This window comes from Podarcis erhardii (assembly GCF_964252035.2).
Source record: "Podarcis erhardii genome assembly, chromosome: 1".
NCBI lineage: Eukaryota > Metazoa > Chordata > Lepidosauria > Squamata > Lacertidae > Podarcis > Podarcis erhardii.
Window position 1 is genome coordinate 106289822 of NC_138497.1, and position 13047 is coordinate 106302868.

At 44.6% G+C, this 13047-nt stretch overlaps 1 protein-coding gene across 2 annotated transcripts in view; it reads left to right on the forward strand.

Annotated features, from left to right (window-relative positions):
• GALNT13 (polypeptide N-acetylgalactosaminyltransferase 13) overlaps window positions 1-13047 on the forward strand; it is a 157969-nt gene that overhangs the window by 84212 nt on the left and 60710 nt on the right. For both annotated transcript variants that reach the window (XM_081872160.1, XM_081872161.1), the window contains exon 7: window positions 2486-2603. In XM_081872160.1, the coding sequence (XP_081728286.1) occupies window positions 2486-2603 (118 nt within the window). The remainder of the gene's footprint in view (window positions 1-2485; window positions 2604-13047) is intronic.

Sequence of the window (13047 nt, forward strand, 5' to 3'; positions counted from 1 at the left end):
GCTTGCACCTTTCTCCTCCCTCCTGTTTTGTGTCATGGTGCTGTCACTGTCTCCATTCCTGGCTGGTTCCACATCTCTTAGTTCCAGGGTCACTTCAGGTTGCTGCCACTAGCCCAGCCCTTACAGGGCCACAGCAGGAATGATCACCATCATGATTTTGTTTGCATCCTACCTTTCCACAAAAAGAATCATGCTCAAAGCAGCTTACAGCAAAGAAACCAGAACTAAATCTCAAAAAGTACTCAGAGGTAATAAGCCCAGCCTGGGGAATGCCTTCTGCTCTCTGAGAGTAATATGACCCTATATATTTAAAATGACAAGTGAAGTAAAAACAAGCCCATCAAAATGCAGCATGTAAGTTCAGTTGCATCACCCTATGGTTATTGGCTGTGATGGTGTTTTTAGAGCAGCAGAAATAAAATGAGCAGTTCCCTCTGCCTGACCACTGTCCCATCGGGACAGAAACTGAAGGGCTTGAGGCATACTGTCAGAGCTCCAGTTTTGAGACTTCTTGTACCTTACACCCTCTCATTCACATGCATGAGCCTTTTGCTTTTATTACTTCGGATCAACATGTACAATGAAGGGTCAGTGTATACACCTAAGACCAAAGTGCTAAGACATAGGCGGTATGCTTTGCATCCATTGGTCTTTGGTTTCATTGTTGCTTCCCTGTAGGCCCGTTTCATGGCTATATGCTGGTAGGTTATATGTAGTGGAAGAGTAGCTTGGGTGCCCTTCTCTTTACCATAGAGAGAATGTCACTTGTGAGCAGAGGGCCCCCATGCATACAAGTCATCCCTCTCAAAAAGGGAGGGAAGCAATCATGCAAATAAGATTTATCTGTGACTGGTTATTCATGGGAAGCACCAGCTCCTAAATGTCATTATCTGAATGGTGTGTGTGTGAAAGAGAGAGAGAGAGAGAGAGAATGGTGCCCATGTCTTCAAGCCAGCAAACAGTTCCACCATTGGGTACTGCTGCTGCATAAACCATAGCTCAAAATCTTCTAGAGCTCTCATCTAGGAGAAAAGTGCTTCCCCCCGTTCTATCAGCTACAGCGTTGTGGTTTTAGATCCATGTACAAGAAATTCCTTTGCTGATTAATCTAGAAAATAGAACTCTGTGGCCATGTAACTTATCAAAAGCCTACAACCCAAGGAACTCCGTTCAAGCTTAAGACATAGAGGAAAATACTTGCATGCAGTTCCCAGTTATGAATCAAAAATAATGAGCAGAATTAAGTGGAATAATACATGTTCTTGGGGAAAATCTGAGTGCATATGTTCCATTGAAACCATTGAATAATTCACAAGAAGTAATTATTCATCTTGCATGTGTGCTTGCACGCACACACACATTTGCAATAGAAGTCTTTTGACTTCAACTATCATGCAGAGAAGGAAAACAGCACATTTCTCGCTCCCTACATCCTGCTTGGTTTCTGCTTCCTGCATACCACTTTAAACAGTGGATACCTGAAAAAAAATTGCCTAGACAGTTATGGAGACAAAAGAAGAAACCAGTCTAACCTGCTCTGGTATCAAATATACAATGCATACATTGTGATAAATCAATGGAATATATTCAATAACAATCAAATGACTTAAGGCTTAGTACTGCATTCTCAGCTCCTCAGTTAGGCACTTTAGAGTACATGTTTATAATATCCAATAGAATCAAGTAATCAGATCATTGAAATAAAGCATCCATCCTTCATTCTAATGCTTCTATGATGGGTTTTTGTTTTTTTAAAGTGGAACCATTATATTTATTGCAGAGTATACATCTCTAAACAGATTTTAAAGAAAATGAACTGATTTAAACTTTTTAAAATATACAGAGAGAGTATAATGGATAATTTCAAGGATTCGGACAGTATTGTTTGTATAAAACAGCACACTAACTGGATTTGTCTCTTGCAAAATTTTACAATCCTGTAAAGTGATTGTGCCCACCAGTTTTATGAGCACTCTCAAGATGGAGTCAAATACATCAAAAGTCTTGGCCCTAAATATGTCATATTTTATTTAGGTTATTTTAGAAGAGGAATATAGAAACCCAATACAGTATTCCATTGGCATAAAATATAAGATGATATACATATACAAATTTAAAGCAGCTTTTATCATGCATGCAGGATTTGGCCAGTTTTTGGAATGTATTCTAAATGCATGCATCATTTAGATGTATATTGAAGTATGAAGATTTCTGTTTTTTGTGTACACTGCCCTGGAACCCATATGTGGATAAAGGTGCAGTTTAGGTGTCTTAAATAAAGAAATAAATGACCAGAAATTGCATGTGCAGGCAATCAAAACTATGATGCCTAATTATGCACCTTCAGCTTATAGTAAATAGAATATAATTATGTCTAAAGTATATGAAGAATATGTGCTATAGTTTCACCTATAAAATTCCACAAAGCATACATTTTTTAAAAAAAATCCTTTTCCTTTCTGTTTTTGTTTTGTTTTTCAACTAGGACCCCTACTATGGCTGGTGGCCTATTTTCTATTGACAGAAACTACTTTGAAGAGATAGGAACTTACGATGCAGGAATGGATATCTGGGGTGGAGAGAATCTTGAAATGTCTTTTAGGGTAACTTTCTATTTTACTTCCTTTTCTGATATCTGGCACAATTATTCTGTTTTTTAAAAAATGTTATTGTATACAATAAGGGTACTTTTTACTTGTTTTATCCACATTGCAATTTTTGGTTTGAAGCTAAATTTTTAGAATTGTGGGTTTTTATTTTCTTTGGATGTGATATATGACTATTTGGAAGCTCTGCCTTCTTGAAAATTGCGTTTTATTAATTCATTTGTTTATATTATCAAAGCTTTCACTCAAATAATTAATGATAGCAACATATTGAAAAGCATCAAGCTTCTTTGGCTGGAGCTTCCAAATGTTTTTTGCCATGAATTTGCAAAGATAATAATAACGGGATTCTAAAATTGTGCTTTCCAAATGAGGATCATTATTACAAAGGAATTTAATTTCATTCATGTCCTGGAGCAAACTGACTTAATCTCAGTCATTTGTATGTTTACTGCCCAGGACAAAAATGAAATGGAAATTTTCATGGAAATTTCTTTATTTTGTAAATAACCTTAGCAAATGCATGAAAACTAGAAAACTGAACTCTAGTAGATAACCTGGAAAGTGGAAAGATATGATAAATGATTCAATATACAATCTTGTGCTGCATTATTTAGAATTGGTTTGCATCTGATAGGATAGGTTAGCCCTCATACATGCCTCTCATAGCAGAACTAATTGCCTATTATATCTAGAGGAGGACTAAGGAACCTTTCTGAGCCCAAGGGCCAGATTCCAGCATGGGTGGGACCAATAAAAAGTACACACATACACTCCCCATCTCTCCAATGATTTTCTCATGGCAGAGTGGAATACACACACAACCTAACTCATTGCTTGGAAGGCAGTATCTGTCCACCCCTCCTGACTGCTGATAGCTCAAAATCTCTCTTATTTATCCCCTGCATGCTTCTTTCTGGGACACAAAGACAGCACAATTTCATCTTCCATGAAAGGCACAAATCTTGTCCTTTTTAATTTCTTACACCTCTGTTTTATGGAGCCAGGAAAGGCACGGGAACATGGCGCATTTGGTGCCCCCACTCCTCTCTCCTGCCATCGGCTCCTGCCTAGTAAATGGGGCAGCACTACATTAGATGAGTTGGGAAAGGATGGAAACATCCACTCCATCTTAAAGTTTCTGACAACCTGTGGAAACTTCCAGTGGCTTGAAATTTATTGCAAGCAATGTTGCCAGAGATAGAAAGGCGTCACAGCTGATGGTGCTGATGAGAATCAATATCATAAAGCAGATCAAAATAAAGATCACACAGGTAGGAGAGATAGATCCCATCCGCCCACAAGCCATACTTGGGGGAGGACATAGCAGCCAGCCTCTCAGCCCATATCAGCTTTGGACATGCACCAAAGTAGTAAGAGTGTCTTTTGGCTTTCCAGTGTCTCCCAGCTTAGCCCAAAGCAAGTGGATAATCCTTTCCTTTAGAGGGAGGACAAAATAATTCACCTAGTTCATACTTGGGAGCACTGGAAATCTGCTTCTGAGTAACACCCAACCCACTGTAAGGTGAGTGCATGGCCAGAACGTTGTGTATGTTTAATTCTCACGGAAAGCAATAGAATTAAAAATGCTTTGTATTTGGGCTGTTCTTTTAATAGATTCTGAATGTTTGCAATCGACATTTTTGCTAATGTGTGGGTGAGAATTTCTGAATGTAACTATTATGTAGGTTTAAACTCTTAACCAGAGATCATCCATGGGGAAACCTAGACATTCAGCAAACCCCTCTTAATCACTCTAATGTAGGGCAGTACACACACACACACACACACACACACACACACACACACACACACATTATTGCATTGCATGTTGCTGTTAAATCTTCCTTTAATTTAAAAAGCTTTGCTGTGTATAGGCCTAAATCCATATTCCTGGTTATGTTCCCTGTTAATCACTTGATTGGTAGATCCCCTGGCTTTAGAGGAAGAACTGTGCTTTTGATAGGCAGAGAGTGTTACAGTAGGATAGGTTCCCAAGGATTATCTCTTGGAACTAGCAGTGAGAAGCAGTGACTCATCTATTCTTCGGCTATGTTTTTTCCCCTCCTTGTCACAAGATGTAGCTAATCCTGTATCTTATTATAGCTAATCCTAAACTGATGTGCTTGGAAGGTTAGACTTTATATCCTGCTGTTGAGCTTTTTTACTGAGGTTCAGAATTCTTGCAGCACAATTATTCACATAATTTTTACTCTATTTCAGATTCTGTACTTAAAACAAAATAACTGGCATTTTAGGGTTTGCTTTTTAAGAGGACTTTAGGATGCAAAACAGTTTCTGAAAGATGTGTGCAAACGTGTGTTCCTTTTTAAAAAAATCCTACCTAAGAGACAATGGAAATTATTTGCAAAACTTAACACTGTATAGGATGCATGCATAAAGCATCTGAATTAGGATGGATTATTTTACTAAACTATTAACTGAAAGGGGCATGCAGCTCTCGTATGTGTAGCCTTGCTTATTCACAGTCTAATACAAGGTAAGACTGGATAGGCTACTATTATTTTAAAAAATTAAATTTCTATACTGCCCTTCAAAGATCACAGAACTGTTTACAACATAAAATGCTTAGAGAAGCCTATGTTAGAGTAAAGATTGAACTGGACAGGTTTATTTTGTGAGTGTGTGCCTGACCTCATGGCCATTGTGGACCTAGGCTGCATAGAGGGCAGATGAATACCAAGAGGCATGTATTGGGTTCAAATTAGACCTCAGCTTGATTGAGTACAGATGAAACAGGTTTGGCACAGGCATTGGGCATGTAGTCAATGATCAACCAGCCTGCCCATTGGCAGATGGACATTTGTGGTCGACCAATGTTATGGGTCCCTCTATAGTGTGAACCGCATCTGGTGAATCCCTCTTGGTCACTGGCAGGGTGCTGAATGGCCCTTCAGCCCCTGAGTTGGGCATCTGGACAGGAAGTGCCATCTTCCACAATCCTTTAAGGGGATTGCCCTATGGTATGGGGGGCATCCCTGCCCATCCCCACTAGGGACCCAGCCCAGCGCTTCTTACACCTCAAGGTTGTGATGGTTGCTGTGAGGCAGGCAAAACCTGCAGACACAGCCAATCAGTCTATAGGCAAACAGCGATCTACACTAACTCATAAGAGGGTCTGAAACTTCGGTTGTCTCATTCCCTTTGGACAACTATACAACCACAACAAAGTAGGAAGTGTGGGAGGGGAAGGCACACAAAGATTGGAATGACAAATCCACTGCTCACCCCACCTTTATGCTCTCAGAACGGACCAGGATTGGTGAAGTCTTCACTCAGGTCTGCTTTGAAACCCCAACTGGCCCCTGAGGTTTTGTGTGTTTTTCCTGGCCCCTGGTATGGCTGTGAGAGCTGGAAAACCACCCCACCTACCACGCCAAGGTGAGGAACACCATCAGCACATCACTGCAGTGTGCTACAGCTGCTACTCCCAGCAAAGCAATGGTAACAGGAGTTCTGTCCCATCCCATTCCAACTACAAAATCATGTTGGAAAGATGGCTGTACCCCACCACACAGGTTGGTTTGGGAATTATACAGGATAATTGTGCACTACTTGTTAAAGGGCAAATAACTTCCATCTCTGTAGCTTACATGGAAAATAATAAGGGCATAACTATTTCATCTTAAGAAACTCTTTTTGCGGTGTAATTTATATTACGTTTGCCTGTTGTTTTATGCACACAATATATCTGCAGGGAGATTGTATTATCTTTGTGACTTAAGACAGCTGAATGTGGTGTGTGATCCATAGATTGGTCCCTCTAAGTGTGTTCTGTTTGTGATGAAAGGAAGGGAATGGAGTTGGCGTTGTATGGGTGAATTCACCACTGACAAGTTATCCAACCGCTACATGAATTTGAGTACATTGGTATTGAAAATCTTCACTAGGATTTACAGAAAAATAAAAAATCTCCTTGCAAATTTATATTTAGTGATATTCTGGGCCTACAATTTGCAGTACAATGCTAGCTTATCTACTGAGATAAGTTCTGTTGTATTCATTGAAGCGTAATAACTGCTAATTGAGTATAGGATTGCAGCCTTAGTCTATATTCATGGAATGGCAGAGAACATAGGGTCCCTTCATATATCATCAGATATTTTTAGTCAGATCTCACTGGCACTCAGTTCCAGCATCTCTCAGGTGAACACCATTTCCATTAAAGAGAACAAAAGAATACTGACACACCTTTTTCTAGATAAACAGCACTGGATATTATATAATACATTGTCTACAGCAGGCATGTTCAACAGGTAGATCGTGATCTACTGGTAGATCACTGGACGTCTGTGGTAGATCACTGGCTCCCCCTCAAAGAAGCCCTATAAAAAGCTACATATCTTTGACCTGAGCCCCTAAAAAGAGGGTAGATCACTGCCAGTTTTTAACTGTGAGTAGATTGTCTTGGGAGTGGCACCCCTGGTCTACAGCATCTTAGCCATGCTTTTCTTATCCGGATTCTTCAATAAGGACTGTTGTGATTTCCACCCTTTAAAAAAAATTAACTATGTCATTTGCGATGTTTTGCTACATATTTTGTCTGCCATGCTGGTACCTTCATTAGATGCTTATAGCTAAAACATGTCCATGGTGCAATTAAATGATATTCAAGGATTCTTATTGTGAAACATAAAACCACTGTGTTTGGGTGAAGTATGTAGTCTGAGCCCTTTTAGGATGGATAGAGAGCCCAAATAGTGTTAAAATTTCAAAAATACTGGAGTTTGTAAACATTTACAAGGTGGTTATTTTTTTAATTAAAAAAAACCTGAAGACACGATAGGTTTTCCATGTTCTAAATATATTCTGTGTGGGTTTAATGATTCCAAATTATATACTGTAGTCTGTCACTTTCCGCTTTGCATTGTATAGTCTGCGACAGAGTGAGCTGCTGGCAGGACGTGAAAATCTGAAGCCTAGCTGTGCTTTCGCTTGACTAGGGGAATCTAAGTAACAAATTGGCTTGAAAGGAAATTCTTCCCCTCCCCCACTGCTTGCACAGTTGCCAGGTTTTTGCTTTTGTCTCTTGTTTTGTTTGTTTTTTTTTAAAATAAGGACAGTGACTTGTACCAGCAGAACAAAAAAGTACATTGCCCAGCTCCTGGAGAGGAAAACAGATTAATAATCAAATGAAAGGGGAAGGCAAGACGGCAGATTCATTTTGCAACTAATAAAATACACCTTGTAGAAATATATGTGAAGTGTGCATGTTTTTAGGGATTGGTGTGGCATTGAGAAGAAACAGCAACAATGTGGAAGAGTAAAAGCATGGTTCTGATCTAAAAAGCTGAGAACCTAGAACAGGAGATCTTCCAGGTCATGATGAGTCTTCATCAAGACACTTGTAGGAAATGGTATACTGAGGATCATGTTTTGCATTCCAGCCCCCCAAATATTCCTGTAAAAAAGAAAAAAGAAAATGGTGGTGGACAAAATGTTCTTAATCCGGTTTGTGGCATTTCACAAGTGTTGACCATCAAGCCCATCCCATTCTGTTTTTGTGCAGACTTTTCAAAGGGGTGGGTGGGAAACCCTTTGAAAATTTGCACACGCCTTTTCTTCTCTAAACCAGCATTTACCTGACCGTGTGAGCTGGTTGCATATTAGGGGAAATTATGGATCCGGGCCCTACCACAGCACCAGAAGTTAATCTTGAAAGTATATTGAGGGGAAGAGGCAGAGAAAACATAGATGGAAGCCTGGCAGCTTGCTTTGATCTTTCTTGGTTGGGAACTGCAGGGTATGGTTGAGGTTTTTTATTGCAGGCATGAAGTGTGGTTTGAGGGATGTCCTTAGGGGGGAAATGCTCAAATTTATTTTATTTCAAGAAAACAGCTTTTAATCATATTTCAGGAGCAGTACAGCAGCAAACTTTGGAAACCCTATTAAGGCATCGCATTGGCTAGCCCTGCAATGCAACTATCCTTACCATACTTGGCCTTCTGTGTAGCACCCAAAGGGAGAGTCACTCATATTCACTGGGGAGCAATATACAAGTTCCTTTTTTAATTTTTTTAAAGAACATTCACCAAAGTTTCAGAAACGCTACAAAAGCGAAAAAGAAAAAGAAAACAAAAAAAATTACAAAATACAAAAATAAAAACAATTAAAAACATTTCAATCTTTCCATGTCTTGTCTTTCATTTACTTGTTTCCCTGACCTCCTCACAGCTCCCTTTTTTTGTATTCTAATTCAATTAGCAATTTCAGCAAATCCTTTCCATTTTTGCTTTTATCTTAGTAATTTATCTTAATATGTTGTAACTTTACATTCCCACCTATTCATAATCCAATTTTACCTAATTCTATAACATTACTGCTAAAACCACATAACTTCATTCCCGCATCCTTCTAACATTCCTTAATTTTACAGTGTTTCTGTAAATAGTCTTTAAATTTCTTCCAATCTTCTTCTACCAACTCTTCTCCCTGGTCTCGGATTCTGCCAGTCATTTCTGCCAGTTCCATGTACTCCATCACCTTCATCTGCCATTCTTCCCGGGTGGGTAGATCTTGTGTCTTCCAGTACTTTGCGATGAGTATTCTTGCTGCTGTTGTTGCATACATAAAGAAAGTTCTGTGCAATATACAAGTTCCAAATGTGTCTCTAAATTGCCTATTTCACTGCCAGCTATCTGTAAAATTTCCTCAAGCAAAAACTGCTTTTCAGCACAAAGCATTCTGCAGGGTTTGCACTCATAGACTTTTCAAATAATTCTTTCTGATTTAGTTCCATCTAACCCCACTGAACTTTTTGGTGGGAGCATATGTTAAGTCTACCAGCCTACTGGAATTAAACTGTTAATTAAATCCGTAGCAAATTAAACTATTGGCAAGCAGCAGTCACATTAATGTCTGCATATAGTGAGGGGATTTGAAGATCTCTGAACAAATTGGGCTGAAGCCTTGGAGTCATTTGTTTTAGTACATGGATCACCATATTCTCTCTTTGAAATAAAAGCGCTCTACGGATTCATACCCATGTCCATTTTGACTTGGTCATCTCAAATTGCTACAGTGAGGCAGTGGGATATCTAAGATTAAAACTGATCTCTAAAATACTCCTATGTCTCAACTGATTACTTGCAATCTGTATCAATTAGTCATTGACTCTCCTGCTGGGTGTCTGAGGGCCCTGCTCCTCCTGCCACTCACCATCTGGCCCGGGGCGGGGCCTGACAGGCCCATAAGGACTGCTGGACTCTGCTGCCCAGGAGGACTCTCCTGTTGGGTGTCTGAGGGCCCTGCTCCTTCCTGCCACTCACCATCTGGCCCGGGGCGGGGCCTGAAGGCCCATAAGGACTGCTGGACTCTGCTGCCCAGGAGGACTCTCCTGCTGGGTGTCTGAGGGCCCTGCTCCTCCTGCCACTCACCATCTGGCCCGGGGCGGGGCCTGACAGGCCCATAAGGACTGCTGGACTCTGCTGCCCAGGAGGACTCTCCTGCTGGGTGTCTGAGGGCCCTGCTCCTCCTGCCACTCACCATCTGGCCCGGGGCGGGGCCTGACAGGCCCATAAGGACTGCTGGACTCTGCTGCCCAGGAGGACTCTCCTGTTGGGTGTCTGAGGGCCCTGCTCCTTCCTGCCACTCACCATCTGGCCCGGGGCGGGGCCTGAAGGCCCATAAGGACTGCTGGACTCTGCTGCCCAGGAGGACTCTCCTGCTGGGTGTCTGAGGGCCCTGCTCCTCCTGCCACTCACCATCTGGCCCGGGGCGGGGCCTGACAGGCCCATAAGGACTGCTGGACTCTGCTGCCCAGGAGGACTCTCCTGCTGGGTGTCTGAGGGCCCTGCTCCTCCTGCCACTCACCATCTGGCCCGGGGCGGGGCCTGACAGGCCCATAAGGACTGCTGGACTCTGCTGCCCAGGAGGACTCTCCTGCTGGGTGTCTGAGGGCCCTGCTCCTCCTGCCACTCACCATCTGGCCCGGGGCGGGGCCTGACAGGCCCATAAGGACTGCTGGACTCTGCTGCCCAGGAGGACTCTCCTGCTGGGTGTCCGAGGGCCCTGCTCCTCCTGCCACTCACCATCTGGCCCGGGGCGGGGCCTGAAGGCCCATAAGGACTGCTGGACTCTGCTGCCCAGGAGGACTCTCCTGCTGGGTGTCTGAGGGCCCTGCTCCTCCTGCCACTCACCATCTGGCCCGGGGCGGGGCCTGAAGGCCCATAAGGACTGCTGTGCTCTGCTGCCCAGGAGGACTCTCCTGCTGGGTGTCTGAGGGCCCTGCTCCTCCTGCCACTCACCATCTGGCCCGGGGCGGGGCCTGACAGGCCCATAAGGACTGCTGGACTCTGCTGCCCAGGAGGACTCTCCTGTTGGGTGTCTGAGGGCCCTGCTCCTTCCTGCCACTCACCATCTGGCCCGGGGCGGGGCCTGAAGGCCCATAAGGACTGCTGGACTCTGCTGCCCAGGAGGACTCTCCTGCTGGGTGTCTGAGGGCCCTGCTCCTCCTGCCACTCACCATCTGGCCCGGGGCGGGGCCTGACAGGCCCATAAGGACTGCTGGACTCTGCTGCCCAGGAGGACTCTCCTGCTGGGTGTCTGAGGGCCCTGCTCCTCCTGCCACTCACCATCTGGCCCGGGGCGGGGCCTGACAGGCCCATAAGGACTGCTGGACTCTGCTGCCCAGGAGGACTCTCCTGTTGGGTGTCTGAGGGCCCTGCTCCTTCCTGCCACTCACCATCTGGCCCGGGGCGGGGCCTGAAGGCCCATAAGGACTGCTGGACTCTGCTGCCCAGGAGGACTCTCCTGCTGGGTGTCTGAGGGCCCTGCTCCTCCTGCCACTCACCATCTGGCCCGGGGCGGGGCCTGACAGGCCCATAAGGACTGCTGGACTCTGCTGCCCAGGAGGACTCTCCTGCTGGGTGTCTGAGGGCCCTGCTCCTCCTGCCACTCACCATCTGGCCCGGGGCGGGGCCTGACAGGCCCATAAGGACTGCTGGACTCTGCTGCCCAGGAGGACTCTCCTGCTGGGTGTCTGAGGGCCCTGCTCCTCCTGCCACTCACCATCTGGCCCGGGGTGGGGCCTGACAGGCCCATAAGGACTGCTGGACTCTGCTGCCCAGGAGGACTCTCCTGCTGGGTGTCCGAGGGCCCTGCTCCTCCTGCCACTCACCATCTGGCCCGGGGCGGGGCCTGACAGGCCTCACAGGGACGATTGCTGTCACTGCTGCTGCGGCCCAGGGGGATCCGGAGGGGTGCAGAGTTCCTTTTAAAATGTTTTAAAATTTTCCTTTTCCTTTTTATTTCTTTATTATTATTATTATTGTGATTATTATTATTGTATATGCAGGGGTGGGGTGGGGCTGGGATGGATGTTTAGTTGGGAATTTGTTTGATTTTGATGGATTGTAATTTTTACAGTTTTTTATTTGTATTGTTTTTTGGGGTTTCTTTTTTGTTTTGTTTTCATTGTTTTAATGCCTTACTTTGTTTTTAAGGGGAGGGGTCAGGGCTGCCGGGGAGTGGGTCCCAGCCAACAAAATGGCTGCGGCATGTTCCACAGGGGGGGATGCGTTGGGACAACCGATCTCAGTGATCTCGGGTAGGAGGAGGAGTTACGCTAAGACCAGACCATGTCATTACAGAGAAGGCAGGTTTAGTCGTTGTCTGAGGACTATCCCTGCCTCCAGGTCTGGTCCTGACCAGATGGATACTAGAATCAGCAAGGGATACCCACATGACCTGAAGGTGCTGCTGTGCAATGCCAGGTCAATGATTCATAAGACCACTGCCATCCATGACCTGATCATGGATGGAGGATTTGACCTGGCATGTGTAACAGAGACTTGGTTGAATGAAGCAGATGGGCCTGTTCTTGCCGCTGCTTGTCCACCAGGTTTCTCTTACGCACAGCAACCCAGGCCTTGTGGGCGGGGAGGGGGGGTTGCAGTGATTTTTAGGAAGTCATTAGTTTGCACCAGGCGTCCTATTGGGAAGACCCAGTTTTCTGAGTGCATGTTCTGGAAGTTGGGCAATAGGGGCAGTACAGGATTCCTTTTGGTGTACCGACCTCCCCGCTGCACCAAGGATTCCCTGCCCGAGCTGCTTCAGGTCGTGGCGGATGTTCTCCTGGAGACGCCTAGTTTGGTTGTCCTAGGGGATTTTAATATCCATGCCGACACGACCTTACAAGGGGCCGCTCGGGACTTCGTGGAAAGCATGGCCTCCATGGGGCTGTCCCTGAATAAGTTTGGCCCAACCCATAGCCGCGGACATGCCTTGGACCTGGTGTTTACCTCTACGGATGTTGGTGATCTGACACTAACTAAAAGTGAAACAAAAGAAGTGCCATGGTCAGATCACTTCCTGGTGCAACTGGACTTCTCCGCGACCCTTCCCCTCTGCAGGGAGGTGGGACCGATTCGGATGGTCCGCCCCCGCCACTTAATGGATCCAAATGGTTTCCAGAGAGTGG